At 32.7% G+C, this 26,612-nt stretch overlaps 2 protein-coding genes across 6 annotated transcripts in view; one reads left to right on the plus strand and one right to left on the minus strand.

The window, feature by feature from the left end:
* LOC139521891 (MFS-type transporter SLC18B1-like) overlaps positions 1 to 9,808 on the minus strand; it is a 40,315-nt gene extending 30,507 nt beyond the window's left edge. For 2 of the 4 annotated variants that reach the window (XM_071315585.1, XM_071315587.1), the window contains exons 1-5: positions 9,397 to 9,727; positions 8,922 to 9,017; positions 7,857 to 7,930; positions 6,328 to 6,475; positions 2,234 to 2,324 (exon numbers count right to left, since the gene is read on the minus strand). In XM_071315585.1, coding sequence (XP_071171686.1) covers positions 2,234 to 2,324; positions 6,328 to 6,475; positions 7,857 to 7,930; positions 8,922 to 9,017; positions 9,397 to 9,537 — 550 coding nt within the window. In that variant the 5' untranslated portion in view covers positions 9,538 to 9,727. Of the gene's footprint in view, positions 1 to 2,233; positions 2,325 to 3,412; positions 3,482 to 6,327; positions 6,476 to 7,856; positions 7,931 to 8,921; positions 9,018 to 9,396 lie in introns of all 4 variants that reach the window. The other 2 variants (XM_071315584.1, XM_071315586.1) reach the window with 2 other exon arrangements.
* Positions 9,809 to 21,601: 11,793 nt separating this feature from the next.
* LOC139521892 (chromodomain-helicase-DNA-binding protein 1-like) overlaps positions 21,602 to 26,612 on the plus strand; it is a 51,117-nt gene continuing 46,106 nt past the window's right edge. The window contains exon 1 of one of the 2 annotated variants that reach the window (XM_071315588.1): positions 21,602 to 22,080. In XM_071315588.1, coding sequence (XP_071171689.1) covers positions 22,072 to 22,080 — 9 coding nt within the window. In that variant the 5' untranslated portion in view covers positions 21,602 to 22,071. The remainder of the gene's footprint in view (positions 22,081 to 26,612) is intronic. The other variant, XM_071315589.1, reaches the window with a different exon arrangement.

Below are 26,612 nucleotides of genomic sequence, written 5' to 3' on the forward strand. Positions count from 1 at the left end.
AGTATCTTATATCATTTTTACTACAATCAGATAATGTTGTTTGTAAATACTATGATGTGCATGTTTGATGACGCAGGTGTCAGTACCCCGCTGGCGCTTGCTCCCGTTGTAAAGGGGTAGTTTCACAATAAAATATATAATATATATTTGTTTGCATAAGTGTTCTTCCTATTCCCACATGAATTTTTAATTTTTCTTACCAGATTTATTAAAAAGTGGGAATAGGAGGAATGAACCGTTTAAATACTGTTGAATATCTTATTTATTTATGATTATTTTTCTAAAATTTGATTTTTTTGCATTAAATATCTATCTCTACCATAATATGTAAAAAGAATATATATAACAGCACTCCTTCTAGTCCTTAGTGGCATTGTATAGGTCTTTAGTGCACTAAGGAGTCCTTAGCAGTGTTTAGACGTACCGTTTACTTTTACGATTCTAGACCAAAATAAAATTTGAATTTGAGATATTGAGAAAAATCCAATTTTTGAGAAAACCATGCACCAAATTCAGCAGTCCTACATTATTAACTCTGTCTCTCCATCTAAAATTAATGCCATACTTTGTTATTACAATAAACAAATGACCTTTCATGAAATCAAGACATATGAGTTGTAAATATAGAGAAATATGATTTTTGTTGATTATGGTTGAAAGAAGTCCATTTACAGGGCTGCAAAACAGATATTATAAGGTACAAAATGGTTTGTATCAAATCTGAACTTTTTTGTTCCAATGGTAACCAAAAGCAGATCAAGTGTAAATTAACTATCTAACTGTTGAGTATATTATTCAAACTCCATTATTTATATGTATCCAATACCTAGAAAACCATGTATTTGATGCTGATTCTGAATTAATTCAGCAATTTCAGACCGGTTGCTAGGGCTTTTTTGGTTGCTATGGTCTTTCAGCCACTTGAATTAAAGCTTATATATTTTTTATCATTTTCAAACAAATCATAAGTTTTATTGTCTGTTAAATTACTTTTATATAAAAAAATAGCAAAAATTTTGATAATGAACAAGTATTGTGTTTTGTCATTTTTATGAATTTTACAAATTTTTGTTGCCATGGTAACAAAAAATTTCAAAAAAAACCCAGATGTTTTTTTCCTGTTTTTAATAATTCAATGTATGAACTTTAAGATGCAATCATAGTTTATAATGAACTTGTCTGCTCAATGTCAATTTTTCTTGATTTAAAGTATGATATTTAAGCTATTTTCAGAAAATGTCAAAATACAGATTTTTGCACCTTTTTAAATACCATTTTAGCCTAATATCAAAATTTTTTTTAACAACCTCAACATCAAAATATAAACTTCAAATAATGCCTAATTATATGTTGAAATTATTTTTTTTCTTGAAATTGTCATTATCATGAAATTGCTGCAACCAAAAAGTAGACATTTTCCAATTTTCATGCCTGATTTCATCATAAATTCCTCAAAAAAATGGCTGCATGTTTCCATAGCAACCGTTCAACAAAATTTAAAAAAAAAAGCTTGCAAACTTTATTTCAATCTTAGCTAACTATTATATAAAAGAATAAAGCAGTTCTGAGACATACATGAATCACCCCCTGCCTGTATCTTACAAATAGCTGTACTTAAATATGAAAAAAACCATAACAAAACAGGTAAAAAGGGGGAAAACGCAGTTTTAAGTTTTGCAATTTGGTTTACAATATAAAATAAAATTAGTTTCATCCTTTACATTTTCACAGAATGAACATTGTCATAAAGACATAAGGGAGCTATAATTTGATTATTGTTGAGGTGGGGGTGGGGCTAGGGTGAATTTTTTGTCCTACATTTCTTTAGTTGTAATTTTGTAATTTCTGTCATTCATTTTTATTTATTTTTTTCACATTATTCGGTCCTGCCTGGTATTTTTATTTTTTTGTAAAGTTTCTCCGACTGCCCTGGAACTCTTAAAAACTTTTGATTAATAACCTTTAATTTATATACCTGAATTATGCAAATAAGTTTGTATTCAAGTAAAAGAATAAAGTTTATCTCTACTATTACGCATCTTCGCTAGCCAAGGGTTACGATCCATTCCCCTCCTCTTCAGGGGAGTGGATCGTAACCAGGAGAGGAAGGGGGCGGATCGTAACCATTCGCTAGCGAAGATGACGATTGCGTGATCTTTTTAGATGGTCAAAAAAAGAAGTAGCCTTCAGCGGACATAAATGTGTATACTCTGATTTAAAGATAGTTATTTACCTGTCGATTTTGGTATTGCGAAGAAACAAAATATTCCCGTAAGAATAAGCATTGCCCCTGTCGTGTAAAATGGCAACCCAAAACCTCCAATCTGAAATACGAATAAAAAATATATAGCAGTAATGTTAAAGTTGCTTATTCTCATGTCCTCAATATGTAATTTCGTTTGCTTTTTCCGTAATATTGTCTGTCTTTCTTTTACATTAAATATGTTAATCCTCTACCTCCTTTTTCTTGTTTATTTTATTCTCTTATGCCAGTCATACATGGTGTTAAAGAAAACGAACAAAAAACCGAACCGACCAAAAATAACCTACAATTTCACGAAGATATAGGTGCACCTATCGCTCCTGAACCGATATCTGAATCAAGAATACATTCACCTAAAAGATCACATTACTAAAGAAAACGGGGAGGCAAAATTTCACTTGGAACAACTAATGAATACATTGTATTACTAGGGAAACAGCAATAACCGCATCGCGCTTCCTGTCAACGTCAGCCAAAGCTATTTGCTCACATTGCATATAGCATAAGATAAAACATCAAGGTTATATGGGGGACCATACATCGTATCCTGTTTCATCCAGTTTTCTCAAGTTGAAACTAGAAATCGGTTATATATTAGATACTATCTTTTCCTTTCTTTTTGGCTAACGTTGACTGTAAGTTTAAGATCATTCAATATATATTATTGTCAATCATCGACAATCTTTATACCATACATATACCAATCAATTTGTTGATCATTTTTGTCATAGGACATGGCTTAAGTATCTCATGTAGAGTTTATGACTTTATATCGTAAAAACGGATTTTTGAGCTCTGTTCTGATAGTGTGCTTTTCTGTTGTTACTTTGAAGCATATGTTTTATACACATATTGTAGAAATATCGATTATCGAGTTTGTGAATTTGTTGGATATATATAGCTCTAGTCTCAGAATGGCTGTTTCCCTGTTGAGAAAAAAGAATTATTTTTTTCATAACAAATCCATATGTTAGAACAGGGGCATTGGAGAAAGGGGCAACCCATTTATAACTCTCGGTGTGACACATTTATAAATTACATTTACAGCTATAACTGATAAATAAATATTATTGAAAAGATCTTGAACACAGAAAAAGGGGGAGGGCTCATGATTTTAGCGCCTGTGATTACCGACTGAGTATAACAAACCTGGTAGAGTCCACTTCCCAAAGCTGGTCCGATCATCAGGCCGAGGCCATTACACATTTCTATAACACCCTGTAAAGGTAATTCGATCGTTTGTTAAATAAAGCAAATAGCTGACATTTCTGATTAAAAAAACTGTGGGTCGCAGGAAATTTCAATGTGATTTTTGTGTTTATACATTTATTCTGCATGTAATGGTTTGCGAATTCAAAACTAGAATGAGTACACATTCTACTTTTGATTGATCCATTCGAGATATCCTAATCGATTTTTTTTAAGAGAATGCCATCTGCCTTATCCTTGGAACTGTGATTACAACAGAGATGTCACATTGGAAGATACCAAAGGGTCAATAAAAAAAACCCTGACAATGCCATTAGAAATTTCGAAAAAAACAACAGTATCCAAACACAACAAAGAAAACTAGAGACTGAGCAACGAGAAACCCACCCAAACCGGGAGATCTCACGTGCTTCGGAAGGGGAAGACACATGTCTCGTTGCTCATTTTTGTCGAGCCTGCAACTTTTGTTGCAGAAAGCTCGACTTAGGGATAGTGATCCGGCGGCGGCTACGGCGGCGGCGGCGGCGGCGGCGGCGGTGTTAGCTCACTTCTTAAAAGCTTTATATTTTAGAAGGTGGAAGACCTGGATGCTTCATACTTTGTATATAGATGCCTCATGTTACGAAGTTTCCGTCAGTCACATGTCCAATGTCCTTGACCTCATTTTCATGGTTCAGTGACCACTTGAAAAAAAAGTTCAGATTTTTTGTAATGTTGAATTCTCTCTTATTATAAGTAATAGGATAACTATATTTGGTATGTGCGTACCTTGCAAGGTCCTCATGCCTGACAGACAGTTTTCACTTGACCTCGACCTCATTTCATGGCTCAGTGAACAAGGTTAAGTTTTGTTGGTCAAGTCCATATCTCAGATACTATAAGCAATAGGGCTAGTATATTCGGTGTATGGAAGGACTGTAAGGTGTACATGTCCAACTGGCAGGTGTCATCTGACCTTGACCTCCTTTTCATGGTTCAGTGGTTATAGTTAAGTTTTTGTGTTTTGGTCTGTTTTTCTCATACTTTATGCAATAGGTCTACTATATTTGTTGTATGGAATGATTGTAAGGTGAACATGTCTAGCGGACAGATGTCATCTGACCTTGACCTCATTTTCATGGTTCAGTGGTCAAAGTTAAGTTTTTCAGTTTTGGTCTTTTTATCTGATACTATACGCCATAGGTCAACTATATTTAGTGTATGGAAATATTTTATGATAATTATATATTAGTCGCACAGGTTTTATTTGACCTTGGCCTCATTTTCACGGTTCATTGCTCAGTGTTAAGTTTTTGTGTTTTGGTCTATTTTTAACTATAAGTATTAGGTCAACTATATTTGTTTTATGGAAGCATTGTTAGCTGTTCATGTCAGCCTGGCATGGTTCATCTGACCTTGACCTCATTTTCATGGTTCATTGGTCTTTGTTTAGTTATCTTGGTTAATGTAACGTTTATGTGACAGTTGTAATAAAGCTTTATACTTAGAACTATCAACATAATATCAATGATTAGTAAAGAAGGCGAGACATTTCAGTGTGTGCACTCTTGTTATACAAACTCGGTGATAAGTTTAATTCGGTAATGCCACATTCTCAAAAACGAAGAATGGGTTGTGGTTACGGTAATTGGAAAACATCAGTCGTAAACTATTTGTGAAACAGAAATTACATATATTAAGAGGGTCGAAGGGATGACTTCAACTTCGCTACTTGGAACCCTTGTTTTAATGGTTTGTGTTCAAATCACAGGCACGTGAACAAAAAAAAATACCCTTATATACCTCAATATCATTGATATATAAGTCCTTTTCGTTTACCTTGCCGTCATCTATTGTCGTTTGTCGTCATTTTACATCTCAATTTTGTTTCATTGTGGAGCACCACTAGAAGCCATCAAATTAAACTAAAGATCTCTGGTTTCGTTATCCTAATATGACGCAAGTTACTATACATCTAAATTTTAATTAGATTGCACCAGAAGTTCTTGAAACTAAACATAGCACGAATGTTTTTTTATTTCTTTAACAAGACTGGCAATACTGGAGAGTTACCATCATTCCAAGACAATAAAGAGCATTCAAGCGCGGATCCAGCAATTTTTTAAAGGGAGTCTAGGGATTCTCATATGGAAATTTTGGTCCTGGTCATTTTTTTTTTGGGGGGAATCAACAGATTTACTTCACTTTAAATCACAACTTAGAAAGTACTTTTTGTATGCATGTTTAGGAATTAGTGGCGTTACGCCATAATTATAAATTTACTGTTAACAAAACTTTGAACTTTTGAAATACTAAGGCCTTTCTACCGCAGGCATAGATTACATTAGCTGTACTTGGCCAAACTTTTAGAAATTATTGGTCCTTAATGCTCTTCAACTTCGTACTTTTTTGGCATTTTAGCTTTTTTGTTATTCGAGCGTCACTGATGAGTCTTTTGTAGACGATACGCGCGTCTGGCGTAAATACAAAATTTCATTCAAGGTTCATTAGGCAGCAACCATTTGATTTTCTGGGGGGGGCTATGGTTTTTTTTGGAAAAAAAAGTTTGTTTCCAGGTTTTGGTGAAAAAAATAATTTGTTTTGGACCCTGAGTAAAAAAAATTGTTTGTTTCACCCTCAGCTGCCACTATATGTAATGCTAAAATTGAAAGAAAAAAATTGTCTTCGGTTTGTCGCTAAAAAAATAGATTGTTCTTCGCCGAAGGCGAAAAAAAAAGTTTGCACAGAAAAAAACCCATAGCCCCCCCAGAAAATCAAATGGTTGCTGCCTTAATGAGTTTATTGGTACAGATCAACACCGATTGAAATATAGTAAAATTGGAAAGTTAATTAAAAAAACCCATGTCAGAACTCACCATAACGGAAGGAATTTTCTTTGGGAAAGCTCTGGCCACTATTGCATAGACAGATGTTAAGCAGGCAGCTGATCCGACAGCTTCGAGAAAACGAACAACAAAACAAGAAACTATAAAAACGTTCTTGTCCGGTATATAATTTAGTACTCTGAAATAAAATAGAATACAATCATTATTGAGAGCAGTTGTTTAATGCATATTCAGGACGCGAGCATATATATAAACAGTTTATACAGTAGAAAGTTTCTGACAGTGGATCGACAGTGATGCAATTCTATATTATTCAAACAGCCACTAGAAAATGAAGTTGTGTTGGGAAAATGTGGGTGATCTTGTCTTGCAAGAGCTCACGTATTGTTAAGGATCTACACAAAGAGTTGTAGCAAGGGTTTTAAGGTCTAGAAAGCGCGGCATTCTTTCTGTACAAGGCATCGAATTTAACGTCCCCATGCTTTCCAACCTGACGTGGCTACTTATTTATAAAACCAGTACAACAAAACGGATAAACATAGGAAGACGTGGTATGATAGTCAATGAGACCAGTAGAACTCTTGAATATAGTAATGATGAAAGTTTATAGCAGTATAATATAAAGTTTGGTAAAAAATCAATATTTATACCAATATTTATACCAATATTTAAGTTTGGTAAAAAATCAATATTTATACCAATATTTATACCAATATTATACCAATAAAAACAATATTCTAGGATATTATAAACAGTTAAGAAAAATTTTATTTCAAAGGATCGATGTGTTTATCCTGATCTCATGTTAATTTTCGGACTTGGTAAACAACATTAGGATGTGCTTTCCCGTTTGAAATAAGTTTTCTAAAGATGCAGCCAAACTTCCAAATCAAATTTGTGTAAATATGGAAGAATTTAGTAATCAATAATTTACCATGAACAGTAGCTGCTTGTATAGTCGTTTGTTAATGTATGTAGCATTGTCTTTTTATTAGTTTCTTTTTTTAACTATTCTGACATCGGACTCTGACTTCTTTTAAACAGGGTTTTACTGTGCCTATTGCTGTGTTTTTTTTTCTACATTGGCTAGAGGTATAGGGGGAGAGATCTCAAAAACATGTTATTCCCGCCGCATTTTCGCGCCTGTCCCCGAGTCAGAAGTTCCTGGCCTTCGTTAGTCTTGTATGATATTTAATTTTAGTTCATTTATATATTTTGAAGTTTAGTATGACGTCCATTATCACTGAACGCAAATATTGTTTAGGGGTCATCTGAAGCACGCCTCTGTGTGCGAGATTTTTTGGCTGTATTGAAGACTTATTGGTGGCCTTCGGCTGTTTTCTGCTCTTTGGTAGGGTTGTTGTCTCTTTGATACATTCTTCATTTCCATTCTCAATTTCATTTAAAGATAACGTTCGGTCAATGCATGACGACATCTGTGATATTTGAACACCATATGGCGGTGTTAAACGGAACATCACCATCCAAAAAAAAAGGAAAAATAACAATAGAGAATGAAAGATAGTTCCTTTTCGAACATTTTTTGTTACCTTTCTTACCCAATGATCATCGTGCTTACACCACTTAATATAACACCAACAAAGAATACTTTTCTATAACCCAGTGTTGAAAGCTGCAAAATAGTAATTACATTTTATTACAATTTTTTTTATCAAATTAGTTATTCCATAACAACAATTTAATGATATAATAGTTTCTGAATCCTTTTAGCCAATCTGATTTTATAAATTTCTCAAACAATATTTGTATGTGTTTTCCTGTGTGTTGATTGGTCGGCATGATGGCCTTTATTTCTGTTTTCTATATTTTAATTTAGACCATTTTTCTCTGTTCTTGATGTTTTGTTAATTATTCTCTTTTCTTAATATGTAAGTATGCCGTCCATTCCCTATTCTATATTTTCTTTTCCCTTTATCTATATAACCCGTGGTTTTCCTTTAAGGAAGTTTTTTCATATTCTCTGTTAAACTAACTTAATAAATCATTTTTTTTTTCTGAAAGCAATTTACAAATATTCATCTATATGCAAAGTGGTGAATCTATATTCACGTTTGACAATAAAACCTTTTCGTATAACTGAATGCATCTTTGTCAATTTTGTGTTTATTGGTTATTAATGAGTTTTTAAGGTGGTAATACTGTATATATTGCACTTGTTTTGGAGGTCAAACATTGTGAAGTTATTACTGTTTATAGTCATGATAGTAGATGGTTTTAAGAATCTGGTTAGGAGGGGGCTGGCACTTTCAAACAAGACTTGAAGTTCAACCCCATCACATTCTTTATGTGCCTGTCTTAAGTAAGGAACATGTAGTTCCGTGGTAGTCGTTGGTGGTTCATATGTCTGTCATATTTGTTTTTCGTAAATTGTTTTCACGGTCATAGATTTTGCCATTAGTTTTCTAAATTGAATTGTTTAACGTTTTTCTATCGGTGCCTTTCACAGCCAACTATGTGGTATATTTTTTTTCTCATTGTTGACGGCCATGCGGTTGCCTGTACTATTTGTTTAAATCACTACATTTAAAATTTGGTGGAGATATATATAGATGTCTCATTGGCATCCTTATTTTTTTTATTTTTTTAGTTTGTAATAAACTTACGTATTTTCCGATCAATGGCGATAAAATAAATATCACGAATTCGAACATCGCGAACAAAATACCAATGACAGTTCTGGAAATCCCCCTCTGTGTTGCCTTTAAAAAAGAACAATTATATATCACTGAAAATAATTAACAATCTAACGAAAATATATATCAGATCGGAAACCCGATTGCAAGTATATGTCACTCTACAGCTCAGTATATTTCTTTACTAATGTTGCTATAAAAAAGGGGGAAACTTACAATAGCTTGACGGCCTTCTCAACCCAAGCCCGTTTATATCATTGTCTTGTCAAGGCTGTCTCCAGACTTCGTTAGTACAAACTGAACTAATATGCTTTCATATCATATAAAAAATCAAAACTACAGATATCAAATCAAGAAAAAAAACATTAATTTAATTGACAAATGCTGATATCCGTTTGACTATACTGTACAATCCTTCCTGATATAAGAAAGTAAAATAACTAACCTTTATCGTGAAAAACGGTGCTGGTAGCGAATAACAAATATACGAGCACACACAAACTAGTCCCAAAGAAAGGACGATAGCTGTTTCTCTCTTTGAACTCGTACATATCCGAGATGGGAATTTTTTTTCCTCCGTCGACATTTGTTCAGATATTGTTTTACTTCAGTTCCGATGAAATCATTTGAACATGGCGATTATTTTTGTAACTCTGTGTGAAAAACATTTTCACCTTCCTGTGGTCTTAACTGAATGACTACGTAAAACTTTATATATCTAGATCCGGCGAAAAGATAAACATATATAGAGTATGTGTTAAAACATTTTAATGTTTACTTAAAAACGGAAATACGGTTGTTTTTTAACCTGGGTGTCAGTTGTCGATAATTATTTATAACTAAGAAATGTTTTAGTTGCGGATATATAGAGGGGGCGTAGACGTTGCAAAAAAAAATATAATAAAATCTCACATTTCTCACTATGCATATGCATTTTTAGCATAAAATCGTCGAATAAAATTATAGATTATACAGTTTTATGAAATTACCCCTCTCTCCTAACTTTAATCATGGATCTCTGGAATTTTAACTACACTGATAAGTTGAATCCAGAACATAATTGCAATGAAAACATTGATTCGCTTCATTTTTTTTTAGTATTTTTATAGTCTTTGATGAATAGTTGACTCATGTGATGTTATACCCTTCACGTCTCTTCTTTTTGATCTGTGATTTACACTGCAAAATCACAGAAAATTAAGGACCTATAAATTCAAGTGTCTTTTAAATTTCAACTTTATATCAAATTATTTTATATAATCTTGTTCTTATCCTTTCAAGCATATATCCCTCTTTTCATAATTTTCCCCATCCTCGTGAAAATAAGTGTATATAGATTGACAAAATAAATAAAGAACACTAACGAACACATAAAATAATGGGAAATAAGTTGATTCAATTAAGAAAATTTGAAAACAAAAAATATTAAACACAACCGAAAGAAAAGAGGGGAATCAATTAAATAATATTTCTTAAAAAAAACATAGTTGGATTTGTCACATTTATGGTTTCTTTGTAGATGACCTGTACACAACCATGACTGTTATTTAATAAACAATTGAAATTGGTAGGTCAACATGTTTTGTTATCGTGTACTGCAGACCCGACAAACACTTAACAAGCTGACGGCAAGCGGAAACAAGACTTTATAATTCACTATTGTTTTTTTCGAAAGTCAGAAATCTTCAAACGATTGCATATCTTCCAATTAATTGTCTCGCCTGCGATGAAAGTAGACAAGTCTAGACATATCTTAAAATTGAGAATGGAAATAGGGAATGTGTCAAAGAGACAACAACCCGACCATAGAGCAGATAACAGCCGAAGGCCACCAATGGGTCTTCAAAACAGTGAGAAACTCCCGGAGGAGTCCTTCAGCTGCCATTGCCCCCTAAACAAATATGTATACTAATTCAGTGATCTATACTATATATACCGTACACATATATTGCGTCGTCGTCGTAGTCGTCAGTATGCTGTTTTATGCAATAACTTAATTTGTCAAATATTCGTGGATGAAAATTAAATAGAAGCTCCTTTATGATCAAGGAAATGTGTTTCCCCATATTTACATATTTTATTGATAAATAGTCATATTTGTAGACATCAATGATTTGGTCAAACTCTCGTGAAGTTTTACGACTATTGGACAGAAGCTTCTTCATTTATTAAGAAATCAAATCCGAAGAATTATGGAATATCTGTTTCACTGATGACCACGAATATACAGTGTAATTCCACCTTATGTAATAATGCTGTATTTTGATTGGATGAGAAACATGGTATTTTTCACCAATTTCTATATATTGAGATTTTCTTTTCTCTGCCGGGGTATTTGCCATTAGGGATTTCCATGTGTCGGGGTATTTGCTAGCCTTATATTAGAATGCCAGCTTTTGATTGGCTGATCAGTAGCCAGTGTATTTTTCGCATATTCTAACATTTTTTCCTCATTTCAAACGAATCTGACTGTTTTTCACCACTGCCGGTGAATATGCCGCAAATACCATGGTATTTGCCATTTTGGATATTCCTTTTTTACCCTCTCGAGCATTTTCCCGCCAATTTTTCGGATATGACGTTACATAAAGACAGCGCGAACGCGTATAAGTACATGTATAGTTCCCGCGGTATATTTTATGATAGTACTTGTCCTCAAATAAATATTTCCTTTTCCTAGTACAGAGAGTTTTAATTAAAATTCATTCGGTGTAATTAAACAGATATATCATGTTATGGAGGGGTATTTGCAAAAAATACAAGTCTTGGGACAAAATTTCCCTTGCCTAGCGGCTCGGGAAATTTAAGTCCCTCGACTTGTATTTTTCGCAAATACCCCTCCATAACATGATATATCTGTTCAAAATACCATGGCAGATGGGAAATACCCTAGCAAATACCATGGCAGATGGGGAATACCATGTCTAAAAATAACTCAATGAATTATTTCTATTCTAATATGACAAATTCATGGTCATTCTAAATATATGGTTCCAGATGAAATATTTAAGATAAAAAGCATCATTATTGAATTTGGAGCGAATGACGTAAAAATTCCGGGAATGACGTCATAAATATTGTCAACCGGTTACATAAAACTGGAATCCACTTGTATTACGCTTCACTGAAACAGATGAACAAAGTGAAGTAGTCAGCCGAGAGAGAACCAGCTTATTATCATAAAAAGGGAGATATGTATACAGTCAGTGACTGTACATAAAAAAAATGATAAGAAATGATTATACAGTCAATTAATGCAATTTGACTGCCCAAAGAGCACAGCTACAGTGTATACAAAAATTATACATTCAAGTCGAAATTTCATATGATACCTGATTATAATAAACTTTCTGAGGTGGAACATTCGGTGGAATTAAACAATTATATCATGCTTACAAGGGGTATTTGCCAAAAATACCGGTTTCGAGGTAATCAAATTTCCCTCGCCTAACGGCTCTGGAAATTTGTACCTCTCAACCGGTATTTTTGGCAAATACCCCTTGTAAGGATGATATATTTGTATAATATCCCGGGAAAATTATCATACTGAATGATATTATCATTAGTATCAAGGAATTGAAAAAAATATTCAATTCCTTGTTAGTATAAAGAATACTTTATTACAAAGAAAACAAATCGATCACCCAAGTTATTAGTTTTTGTATCTTGTGTTTTTCTCAATCTAATTGAAATTAAATCTCTCACTCGCTATTTTTTTAATTCTTGGTCGCTGAGAGATTTAATTTCAATTAGATTGTGTTTTTCTTAACCTGTTTGTTTTTCCATCGTTTTTCAAAATGCTGAGAATATTTTCTGTACACAATGACATTTGTCATTAATTGCAATTTAATTCAATTATATAACATTGTGTTAATTTGTAGTTTAATTTTATACAATGTTGTTTATAAATACACAATGTCAAGAATTGTAATAGTGTGTAATAAATTCATCGATGTCGTATAATAGGTACAAATCTCAGTGGCGTAGCCAGGGTTGAAATGATGTGGATGCCAAACTGTTGCCGAGCGTAGCGAGGTGAAAAAAAATTTGGAGATCTTTATATATGCAGAAAATATTTTTTTTTTTCGGACATTTCCTATTTGCACGTGTACTCCCCCAGAATCCGACACTTGTTAGATTTTTTATGTAATTTCAAAATACCCACCCATTCATAAATATTATATTTCCAACATAATTTTATTGTTTTATCAAACCTACCATCATTCAATGCATAAACATGATAAATATTTGATGTAAAAGTTTCCACCAAATCTTATATTTGACATCTCAAAAACGGACCCATTACAGCGGCACATCTGTATATGCCGGAACTTCGGAACATAGTGATTAATCTTTCGCTTAACGCGTTGCAGGGGACATGGAAATATCGGGCGTCCGTCCCTCCGTCTGTTTGGTCTTGTTGGCACTCGCATGTGTAAAATTCTTGCCAGATTTTTATGAAACTTAAATCATCAGCAATGTCTTTGACACTATCAAAAATAAGTCCTGATCAAATATATTCAACCGGTTGTGCCCCTTTGAAATAAAAATTATAATGGAAATCCCATTGCATTTGCTCTGAAGCTTTTATTTCTCTTTAGATATTATTTTTAGTTATTGGCCTTGCTTCTTGGATAGATAAAAAAAAATGCAAAATGGGGACCATTGGCTCTTCTTTTATTGAAAAATTATTATTTGTATCTAGATGGAAACGCGGGGTATATATAAGCCCATAAATGATCACACTCTATTACAAATTCACGTTTTTATTACGTCGTCCTTATGTCATAGGAAACGATATCAGGATATAAATGGTGGTTTAGTTGTTAGTGACGTTGCTACGTCAGATGTAGAAGCCATCTCTCTGCTTGGCCCAATTTCAGATGATACATCTCCGCGGGTCTGCCTGTCATCATCCTCTGTCTGGGCTTGCCATAGCTGACGACATAGACTTTTCACCAAAAAAGTCAGAAAGTCATAACACTTTTCTGCGATTAATACATCTTGTTTACATTTATAAACTAATTGATCATACATAAAAGACCGCGCATACTGCTTTAGAAATGATTGGACGTTATCCTCATATTTCCATTCTTGTTACATTTGGATACATACGAGTTTAACTCCTACGAACAAATTTTTTTTTTATCTTTTTTTTTTGTCGATCAAAATGATGTGGATGCTTGAGCATCTGAGCATACATGCAAGCTACGCCACTGAATCTAAAGATGATATTGTTAAGCGAACAATTTATTTTAGCTTGGCCTTCCCAAGGCGCGCTGTAAAATTTCTTTTACATTATGCCATTCAATTCGTGTATTTACAAGTAAGTCACGTGACGATGCATATTGAATGATAAACATTAAATTGTCGGCAAGCTTTATACGCAGTGCGGCCTGAAATTTCCACGTAAGCGGTTGTGAGTAAGTTAGCTTGTGAAATTTATGTTAAAATTCGTCCGGACAACACCCAAATTATGTCCAAACGGAAAATCTCGCCGCGAGTTTTAAGAATTTGTCCACAGTCGTGTGTTTTGATGTTTGTAATGTTAAATTAATGGTAAGACGAAGAAATATGTCAGTTTGAAGACGAAGCCATGGAGAACAAAGAAAGGTGAGTAAAATATGGCTTTTGATAATTTGTTTTTCGTGAGAAAACTGTTAGAAAGTGAATTATTCATGTTTGAAAGGAAATTTAATGTTTTATAACAGTTTCGATTAAAGATTAAACCATATCATAGTGAAATATATCGCAAAATTTTCCATTCCTTGTAGACAAAGTCAACATGGCGGCTTGTGACTTTGATCAAGGTCAAAATATTGGTCTGGACCACTGTGTTCATTACCAAGTCCTCTATGTTAGTCCAATCAAGCCCCTTAAATTGTTTATTTATATATGAGGGTGTTGAAATGCTGTTTTTATTGAAAAAAGTCTCAATTTTTGTGTTTAAAGGGTAAATATATCAATAAGTCAACTTATATATGTTAATTATTTCATTTCAAAAGTGTCAAATGGCTTGGAAGCTTTCAAGTCTTGGTTTTTACATTTTTATAACAACCAAATATGATGGGGACAAGTAAGGAACCAGCCCAACAAGGCTGTGGGATGCATTCAGAACTTGCTTTTTTAACCAATTTGCCAAAAAGTAATGTATTTCATCATTAGACAGGACTGCACATGTATATGAAGAGTATAATTGAGTGTTTTTACTGTTTTTATATAATGGAATCCACAAAACGTGAAACATCTGCTTACAGAGATATTTGACGAAGCTCACTGAAAGTCACCATTTTTTATTTAATCTTGAAACTGTCAAATTGGGTATTGAACCCCCCTTTTCGAAACATTTTAACTATATTGTTTATTTGTCTGTATTGAGTAAGTAATGAGGTTTAAGGATAACTTGTGGAAGTAATATGATGAAAGTGCTGACATTGTTGCAGAAAAGTTGTGTACAGACATATCAAGACTCATAACCAAAAAGCATCTGAAGCTTGCAGTTTGAACTTTCATGGGAAACTTGTCTTAAACTTTTCAAATTTTGTAAGCTAATTTAAAAAGCAGTAGATCTCACTCTTGATACAATATGCTTATAAGCTGTCCCTTAGACTTGAAACAGTTCCATATACATGTAGTTGGGTTTATTCCTTCAAAATTGACCAATCTGGAGTTGGGAACATGAGCTGTATAATTGCCAACTTTCCTCATGAGCTAGACTTCATTTTGAACCCTTTTTTCATTTTTTTGTCTTTGCTTATTCTGGAAAAAAGGTCGTTAAAAATGAATCCTTTCTAAATGATGGGGCTGAACCTTATTAATGGGTAATTAATAACGTATCTTAAAATCGGGTTTCAAATTACATTGCTAAAATTTTCATTTTTGGATTTCATGATTTTATGCTGCTGCAGCAGTACTGCATATGATGATGTAAAAGGAAACGCATTCGCTGAAGACTATGACTAAAATTTTATTTTAATGGCCATCAAAAAAATGAGTTGGTTGCATTAATTTCCATTCTGTTTATTACCTGGTAAATATAAATGTGCCAGGAGAATGCAGACACAAACATGAATTTATAGTAAATGTAGATGAAGTAAAAATACTTCAAATGGATCCAGGTTTTAGGTGTTAGTCACAACCATTAACGGGAATCATTATGGGGAGATGGCACAGATGCGCATGCTTTTAAAACTAGCGATTGTTAGTGAATTTGCTAAAGGGCAAGACGGGTAAGTACAGATTTATTGTTAACAAGGCTTACTTAAAACATAATTCATAATATGTTAATAAATGGATTGTATATGAATATTTGTATAAACTGTTTAGCAATTAAAAAAAGCCATGTGAAAATAAAGTTTTAAAGCAAATATTTAATATGGTAAATTATTATTCATGTTTTATAAAACATAAAAATATAGTGGTACTTTTGTTTTTAAAGTAAAAAAAGATAAAAGAAAATGATTTATTAATAAACCATTGCCATTGGCTTCTCAGATCTTCCTTGTTGGCTTTTAAACGGATATTAGCTACGATTTTCATTAAAATTACTTGTTTAATCTATATGCCAGATTTTGTACGAAAAGTTTAATAAGTATGATTAAAACAACTACTGGTTACTTTCCATTTATCATTTAGAAGCTTTTTAACGTTTAACACCTAAATTAATTTCTTGTCTATAGATAATAATTTGATGTTAAGCCCAACCCTTATTCATATGACCTATGTTGATCTGAACTCTTCAGTTCCCAATGCGAAAGCGCACATTGTGCCTCGAAGGGAAACTTGTCGAACAGGGGAATGTTATCGCGGAAATGGTACGTGAATTTACAGTTTCTGCGGAAAAAGAAACAAAAAAGAGGTGCAGACTTATTATTGTAGATTAAAAAAAATAAAGTGATAACATCGATAATTAAAATCATTCAAAACACCTGCTACGCAGGATAAGTCAAAATTAGCCAACGGTTTGCGTAACTTGTTTACATTACTTAAATTTTCCAAATCACATGAAAATAAATTGCAACATGTTCATTATTGTCAAAAATATGTTTATAAATTTAAGGGCAGGAATCTCCCACCTAAAAAGAAATTTGAAATCAACTGGCTACAATTTAGTATTATTATTCACGTGTATCCTTCATGGAGGCCCCTATTCAACACACAAACATGTGTATACGTTATCGGCATGGTTTGGTCATACAAATGTAATAACAAGTGTATAACATCGCCATTGTTGGAGAATCTTGGGTTGGATTAATATGCGGGTTTTGTTATATTTTTTATTTACATAATTTGATAAATAGCGTCGAATATGTACGTTTAATATAATGTAATTATCAAATACGTAAAGAAAACAAAAAGCACATGTTCATATCTATTTATATCTTGGTTAGCTCACTCGCTGTGTCTGCAAAGTTCAGAAAGTAAACCCGATGCATAATTAATGAGATGAATAGGCACGCAACACGATATGAATTATCAATTATTACCACTTCTGTAGTTTATGAAAGCATTCTAGTGCTCTTATTGCTTATTTTTAGTACATATCTTTGATTTTTGCATTCATAATTTGTCGCATCGTAGCTACTATCCCTTTAATGTCCAGTGGCAACTATTTCATAAATGTTGAGAATGAGAACAAAGTTACAATTAAATGAATTCAATAAATGTAGGTACTGGTAGCCAGGTCTTTTAATAGGTTCAACCTAGTGAGTTTAAAGGGCTGTAAAATCTTAAAATTGAAAATAAAGGTTTATTGGATAAGGACATAAATTAACCTTGCAACAGGTCCCTTGGAAACGAGTTAATTGGTCGTTCTGTAATATCTATACCATCATAAAATTCAAAATGATGGTTTTGTTAAGCTGCTGAGTACAATGTCAAGATGCCAGACGTGTATAAAAACATTAAGGTAAAGAGAATTTCCGAGAGCTTGCTGTATGAATAAATCCATTTTTTGCCAAAGTGAAATACCCATACATGTACATGATGAACAAGAATAACAAGGATTTGTCCAAGTGATTATAAATATTAGAATTGCCTGTCTAAAAATTTGTTGTGTTGATTCTTTTGATATTTGTTTTAAAAAAGTAGATAACGGGAAAGTACCTAAGATGCCAGAGGGTTGTTTTGAAAGCTGTTTAAGGTGGTACCTTACACTACAGGGATATAACGCTGTAAATTCAGCTAAATGTTTTAATAACATTGTATTTCTAAGGAAATATTAAGCTTCTCAATTATCAAAATTAGTTTTTGTCAAACTGCTATCTATCTAACCATTTTTTTTTCAGAGAAAGTGATTGGTTCAAGTTTTCTGAAATTTTTATAATTTTTTTAAAGGGTCAAAGTTAATATTTTATGTTAATTAAATGAGCCAAATTAATCTATTACAAAAACATAATCAGTATTTTAACTATATTTCCATGTTCCTTCCCATCTTGCATTTATAAGTGTCTATCTAAAGATGTCTGAATAAAAATAATTGTGTCCCAGACTAGAGCACATCATTTCAGTCCTCAAAATTTTATACATTTGTGTGTGCTGCTAGCAGGTTTGAGAACAGGTGCATATTACAGGTGCAACACACAGTACCATTCCTAGCATAGAGGTAAGTCAATTTAATGTATACTCCAAATCTCTTGTTGTTGTATGTTTGTTTTGTCATTTCAAAATGATGTTTATATATTTTGTTGACACAAATAAAACTTTAAAAATTGTCACACCACTTTTTAGTGCCCATTGTTTTTAATTCTTCAAAGATGTTTGCATTCTTGATGGTGTTCTGTTCTGCTCAACCTTTCTTCTACAGTTCATTATATGATTGATTGACAGTTGTGATATAAATTCTTTTATTGCTTTATTGTTTTATCAATTTGGCAGTCACTGTCCAACTCTTAATTATTTTCGTTCTACTTTCAAACTTAATCTTCCAATGTTAAGATTAGATACAAGATAATGCTGAAATTTGCTATTCAGTTGGATGGGGATAATTTTCAAAACTGTTTTATTTCTGATCATAATAGACGATATTTGATGGCAACCGGCTAAGGTCATCTGAACTATAAAAAACCTGATCAACCTTCATTCGGGGCCAATTGTCTTATTCTTGTAACATCTGTAAAGTCATTTAAATGCTAGTAGTTGTGATGTAAGATCGACGTTAAAGGAATTTGGATGATAATTTCGTCTACTGTTTACATGTTGTCCATATGAAGCTTGAAACCAGACTCTTGTTACATAAAGGTTAAAAGGTAATAACACTGATACATTGCCGGAGGTATCCTTGATACTATCTCCCGTTTTTCAGTTGTTTGTGTTTACATTTCATTCTTGGTCTACCAATATTGGCAAGCATCTAATTAAATGTGAAACATCGATTATCAAGTCTGTATTGTGAATACTTGTAGTGTGTTAAAATGAAGACATTGTATTATGTCTCGGGTTTAAAGTTATGAATCGGAACCGTGAAATTTACTATTGTAGAAATAACGCAAACCGAAGTTTACTGGTCCTTTGAAAATTCCAGAAATTGAAAAAGATATATACGGTTTTTCGAGAACACTATTGTTGAACGACAGAAATTGAAAAGAGAAATCAGTCTACACGAAGTAGCATTGAATATCAATGTCCAAAAGCTGAAGATTTGTTCTTGGTCGTGGATGGTCACTGTTCTAATTAATTCAGTGATCTCTAAGGCCAAGGCAAAACGAAGTGCTGTTGATTTTGTCATGCTGAGGCAGAAATATATTTTTCCTACATCGATAATTTCTATCGTCTGAAGTCGAAGTTACCAGAAAGAATGGATGATTTTATTGATTTTCCTCGACATTTTGCGCTGGAACCGTTGATGGTGATGATTTCTAAATGACGTCGGTATAATTTTCTGAAACACGTTGTGAGATATCAAATGTCCGACGTTGGCAACTTGCCAATGATTATTTCACTTTCGATCATTGTATTTATACTCCGAAGTGTAGCTCTCGAATATTTTATACAACCATCTATCACAAACACCAAAATTTATTAAAAGTAAATGCTGCACGAATGTTTATCCTCGTCGGAGAATCGATGAAAACGTTTGTATATCGGATACTGAAAATTTCTTTTTTTCCCTGGTTAACGTATATTTTTAATAGTAGATTTAGAATTCGGTAACATACATTGATCATTTTCACTAGTAAAACAAGAACATGCAACATTTTATTGTATGGAACCTTCCATATTTTATGAAATAAATTAAAGATTCTTAAAAATTTTACAGATATTGGAAGAAAGTAAAAAAAAATTTTTTTTTATTTATTGATACTCTCCTTAATCGTCATCGTTTATCGTTAACATCGCTGCGCGAATTTCGCATTAATGGGTGACCTTTATGGATTGATTATAAAATGTAATCGCAATCTATAAATTTATGACAATACGTCTACAACACGACAAAATATTTCACATTTAACATATCGATTTGCTGTTACTATAAATCCCGCAATTGCGCTTTGATGATACTTTTTCAAGGCAACATTCTGATTTTGTAATATTGTTTTACAATAATCGATAGAAGCATAAATATCGATAAGTTAATGGTATTCTGATTATCGATATGTTCTGTAATCGATAACTTGATATTTCGATATACACTTTGTAACAAACGCCGTCGGATTTTAACCGAACATATTAACGATAAAAGGTTTTGCTTTCGTAAGTTTGCCGTTCTCGGGTACGTTTCTGTCGTTGACATGGTTGATGAGCTAGTATTTGGATGTTTTTAATCAGCGCTGTACCCATTACAAGAATGCAATGATTCGCGGATTGGATTAGCGTACACGGACGAGAATGGAATGAAGAAAACGTTACTAGCTTTGTTAGTACAAACAACTTTTATCCAATTATGGATATAAGGGAATGCTTCCAATTGTGAATGTTCACTGTTGAATTATAATACGGTGAACTTTATGATTGTTGCAAAGCCCGCAAAATATTCAACTAGACAATGTCATAAAACATGGACCCGCATCATAGGATTGATATTTTTATAGGTCAATTGTGGTAAGTATAATTAATAATCCGGAGCTCTTTGGTTTAGGAATGATTGACCATTGTCTGGGGGGATAATACTTTTTCAATCTATAGCATTTCCCCCCAAATTGGTTGGGTTGAACAAAAACTTTTCCCAATTAACTAACAACGTCTTAAGTTTATCGAAAGTGTTCTGTCTTGTTGATAGTGACGCCGACTATTGCACTTAGAAACATTTTTCATATTAACCAAAATTCTTTCTTTTTTGTTTAATTATTAATAACCTTACCAAAAATACTTTAAAAGTTATGTTGACAAAAAAAATTCTTTTTCATAGTCTATGCTTTTCGACTAAAGGTTGATATTCAATGTTTATTTCTATTGTTTTAGTTGTCAATTGTTTGTAAAAGTTCATGAATAACATTAATGCTTCTCATATCATTAAATCATATTTTTTACATAAAAAAAATCACTTTTGGTGGCATCAAATGACAATGATTTGAAGAAAGAGTTTGGTTGCGTTTTACCACTTGATATACAATGTTTTAAAAGTCTCGTTTCAATGTTAACCAAAGCAAAAACGCTTTCTTGTCCTATCATAAACATCTGAAACGCAAAATTGCAATGGCTTGTTCTTACCCACAATCCTCTGTATTCGGGCACTCCGCAGGCGGCAGCCATATTGAATACGTCTGACGACACTGTATTTGGACTGGATCAGTGACATAGAATATAAACACTAAATAGAAGTGTTTTGTTGAATAGGAACTTAAATAATCATTTTTAAACTTGAAGTTTTCAAAATTCTACAAATTTGATTTCAATCTATTCTACATTTATTGTAAAACTAAGATGTTTATGGGCACATGTATGCAGAATTCCAAATATTCTTAATAGTGCAAAAAAGTGAACATTGGATACTCTTCATTACTGCACAATAGCATTCAAAAATTATAGTATCCGAGCTGGATTTTGTTAAAATATGTTCCTTCATTTACAAATATACAGTGACGTGGTTATAATCACGTGATCAGAAAGGAATTTTTACATGGTTGAAAGTCGGATCAGCTTAGACATCGCTCACATTGTTTATACACAATGAACACGTGAAATGGATAAGGTTGGTCACTGAAAATATTTTGATCAAAATTATTGTTTTAGATTATATTTATTGTGGATACTGCTCGTATATTTGTGTTGAATTAACTTGCTACAGTACACGATGCCGTCCTTGTAAATTTTCGCCGCCATCTTGGAGAAATTTTGTCTTTGTTCGGGAGTTTGAATTTTTCTTGGAACTTTGCTTATTATGATCTTATATAAGATTATTTTGTTGATTAAAATGTTTCAGCTGTATATTTGGGGAATCAAACTTGTAAAATAATGCCTTTTTTTGAATTTTTATTGGATAACTGGACCAAAATTCACCGACTTGTAAAGTTTTCCGATGCAGTTCAGATACTTGGCTTAGACATCAGGCAAAGCTTCAGAAGCAAAATATATACGAAATAAAGCTTGAACCATTTTAATTTCCTGTTTAATGTGTTCTATGCACTTGTAACCTTCATTTACCCTTGAATTTTTCAACTTTTTTTAGGGACCCATTTTTGCAAATTTGACTTGTTTTTTGGACTTTGAAAAAAATCTGGGCAATCTGGTAGTGAAACCAGTATTTATAATACTTCTGTTGGTGGCTAACAAGCTCTCCTTCTTAGATTTTGTAATATCATGGGCTCCATTGTTTTAAATCACTGTTTACACCAAAATCCCTTTAACAATAACAATTAATAACAAAAAGGGGGATTCTTTCACATATTTTCAATGATGTACATGTCCAAATACATCTTCAAGGGTTTTCTTGTACTTTGAATCCATTATTTAAAATTGTACACCAGATAATCATAAAGAGACCCCTTGCCACTTGACTAAAGTAATTTAATGCAAATATAGTAAGCTCTTTTCTACTTTAAATGAGGACACTATTTACCGTTACCTTTTTCAGTTCTAGAGCTGTCTTGCATTTATTTAATGCATCACTTACCCAAAGTTTATGTTGAATAATATATTATCCCTTTAGGTTATCACAATTCCACATAAAGGGTATGATAATGACAAAGCTAACTATTTTTTTGGCCATTTAAATTTCCATCTTGCAATTTGTGTGTGTAATTTTTCCACGAAAAACTCTGTTTTGTATGTTGAGAAAAAAGCAGAATGATTGTTTTTCTCCCATAAATATACAACATGACCATTGTGAAAAATCCAGTTGTCATTTCTGAGGACAATGCAAAAATCCACATGTACCAGTATCTAATAAATTGCATTAAATGTGCTCCAATAGATGGGATCAACATAATCTGCATTATGATGGCATACATTTATATGTACCACAAATGTCGAATAATCTCCATGGTTAAACTACACGACAAGTAACATGTTTTTCAGGTCTTGAATATTTCTTGCAGGTCTGTGCTTGAATTACAGTCCAAATATTTAATATTTTAAAGATCCTACAAACTACATGTACATAATTATCAACACCCTTTTAGTAGACAGAAATTACAAATTTCACTTACCTTACATCATCTTATTTTTTCTATTACTGCTTTAACACTTGACTTGAGCAAACATCATTGGCAAAAACAAAATGTCTGATCAGAAATTATCCGTGATGTCACAATATGTGAGGTGACATTTTCAAGCTGACTTTTTTCAATTGTAAAACTCTTGTGGAGGGAGAAAAGACAGTAATAAAACAATAAACAGAGTATTCGGTTTTGACATGTGGATAATATCGGCCAGATCTTCACAATGTGAATGTTTTTGGCTGGTTTCACTGTTTGGTCACTCCCTTCAAAGGTTCACAGCTGATATTTTACAATTTCCGTGAGAAGAAAACTTAAAAATCTATACCTTATACTAATTACAAAATACTACGTATGCATGTTTATATTAATAAATATTATAATTTCTTTATGGATTAAGAATCTTTTCAGCACCACCTATCAATCATGTTAGCATTAAATTTAGATTTTGAAATAAACTTTCTGTTCATCTTCACAAGTCGATGCTGATATTTACTATAATATCATGGATATCTTAAACTTTAGTCTTCCATAGATATACAGAAATAAAAAAACATATAGTGGGCATGATATCGGGTTTAAGTTCATAAAGGTTCACTTATGTCTGGACGTTTCCCTGCTAATGTATGAATGAATGTTAGCACTCATTTGTTGAAGTTATTTTACTTGTTTGAATGTTTTTACTTGGATTTACAAATTACACATGTTGGCAATTTTCAACATTCAGTCCATGAAGGTTTTGATAATTCTAATTCATTAAATATAATTTTCTGACCAATTCCTTAAACTGGAAAATTAAGTCCTAATTATTTGATGCTCCAAGATAGACATATTATACATTAACTCCTGAAAGCCTACATGTACAAAATGTACATTGTACTTGAAGTCGAAATATATTCAATTAAGTTAATTTGGTGTATGCTATATTATACATCACATGTACCAGCTAATTGGCTCTCATCCAGATGGCCTGAATGTAAACCCTAGATTGGAGACTATGTTTTTATTGTATAAGGTGTTCAAGAAGCCAGTCCATGCATTGGTAACTGTTTCATAAGAACTTTCTATAATTTGAATATATATTTTTCACAACTTATATATATGCTGCTTCAATTTACTCACCAAGTTACTGTAAATGATATTTGACTGCATGAAAAATACATCTTGATCTACATATATTTAAGCGAACTTCATTAGTTTATTTCGTACAAAAAACTTCCAGCCCAAATTTGTACTTTTGGATTGAAAAACTCCTGTTACTCTGTGGATTGAATTTTCATAAGCTAATTGTGGGACAACGTATTAAATTAGTATACCATTGTCTGTCCATCTGTTGTCTACATGTTAAATATTCAAAGAACAATTACTCGAAACGGTTTTAACCAATTTTCATATAAAACTTATGAATTGTCAGGAAAGCTCACTTTTGATTTTTATAAACTTTAGATTTTACATTTCTAATGTGAAAAAATGCCATGAGCATTTTCCATGAAACTTAGGTGACTGGTTTATAGATCATTGGGTAACTGTTGTAGTAACATGGACAGCTGTTTTCTGTGGAAAAATATTGTTTTAAAGAAAAATTTAGTTCCAACCACTTCAATTATACGTCGCATTTCTGACTTTGTATGGTTTCTTAGGAGTGTTAGCCCAATGAAATTAGAAGTAATTATATCAGGGGTTTAGCTAGAAGTAAACAATGTGCAAGCAACTTCCGCCTAGCGGAGCGAGGCGACAAATTTTTGGGACCCTTTAATGCAGAAAAATGTTTTTTTTCGGTTTTTCGGTCATAGGACGTTTTAAAGAGGAGCTACATGTAGATAGGACTTATAAACAATTTATAAACGTAAAACTATTAATACTTGAATCTTCTGAATAGAGTAAATCATGGTTAATTAAATACATAAACAACACATTTTTGAATTACAGAATTTACTCAACAATGACCAAAATCTGCTCTTCGGGTCTAAGCAGAAACGTACTTCTCTATTACTTTGTCAATATTCACACTGAAATCCCGATCAATATGCAGTAATGCTAGCCATGATAACCTGTCGTTCATTGTTGATCGTACATTTGTTTTCAACAGACTTATTACACTGATAGATTTGCATGGTAGCACTCGCGAGATGTTATAAACCAGCGTACATGTTATCCATCGAGCGACCTCCCTATTGAAATTATCCGCCAAATACATGCCAGGTCAAATTTTGTATGTCTCAGACAATGTTGATGGTTATATTTCCTACAATACGAGGAAGCAGATACGACACAAAAAAGCTATTTTCTGATAATACCAGACACCCTCTACTCTACAATTCCATTATCATATGGTCTACGTGTGTGAACGCAAAATATAATAAGACTTTCCAATGCTGTTTTGGCGTGTTTTCAGGGTGATTGGCTCTGGTAGTCTGTCGAATATATCGCTAGGCATATTTTCAATAATATCAAAGGGTTTCGATAAATTTAATGGTCGATTGGTACATCGCATCGCAAACAGATAAGCCGTACTCTACAAAATGTGCTCCGAAACTACACGTCTTAGACTGAGTATAATAAATTCAAATCTGGTAAAAGATACAAGTTACTGTCAGATTTTTACATGATCTCTAATAAAACGTTTATTTTGAAATGCCGTTATTTAATGACAGTTCATTAATTAAAAAAGTGACAACATATGTGTTTCCTTTAACCATAATCAATTTATAAATTTTTATTTTGGCATTTTTTTTTTGCTTGCCGAATCGATGTGCACGCAACTGCGTGTTAGCGTATAGGGAGCTACGCGCCTGGATATTAGTGGGGTCATCTTTACCATTCTAGAGTAATATCCCTTTGTAACATTGTATGCAAGCTGAGCAATCTCCAATTTATGTTCTACTAATCATCGGTGAAAGTCAAAAGGCTAAATGAAGAATATGGATCATTAAGGACCTCAACTTAATCATATGGCAACTAAAAATTCTAAAATAAATCTAAGATGAGCATGATGGGTTTGCATGTAATTTTGTCAAGTTGTCTTGATGAAAATTATCTCCTACGGATGCTAATTTGTACCAAACTA

The sequence above is a fragment of the Mytilus edulis genome, chromosome 4 (genome assembly GCF_963676685.1).
Source record: "Mytilus edulis chromosome 4, xbMytEdul2.2, whole genome shotgun sequence".
NCBI lineage: Eukaryota > Metazoa > Mollusca > Bivalvia > Mytilida > Mytilidae > Mytilus > Mytilus edulis.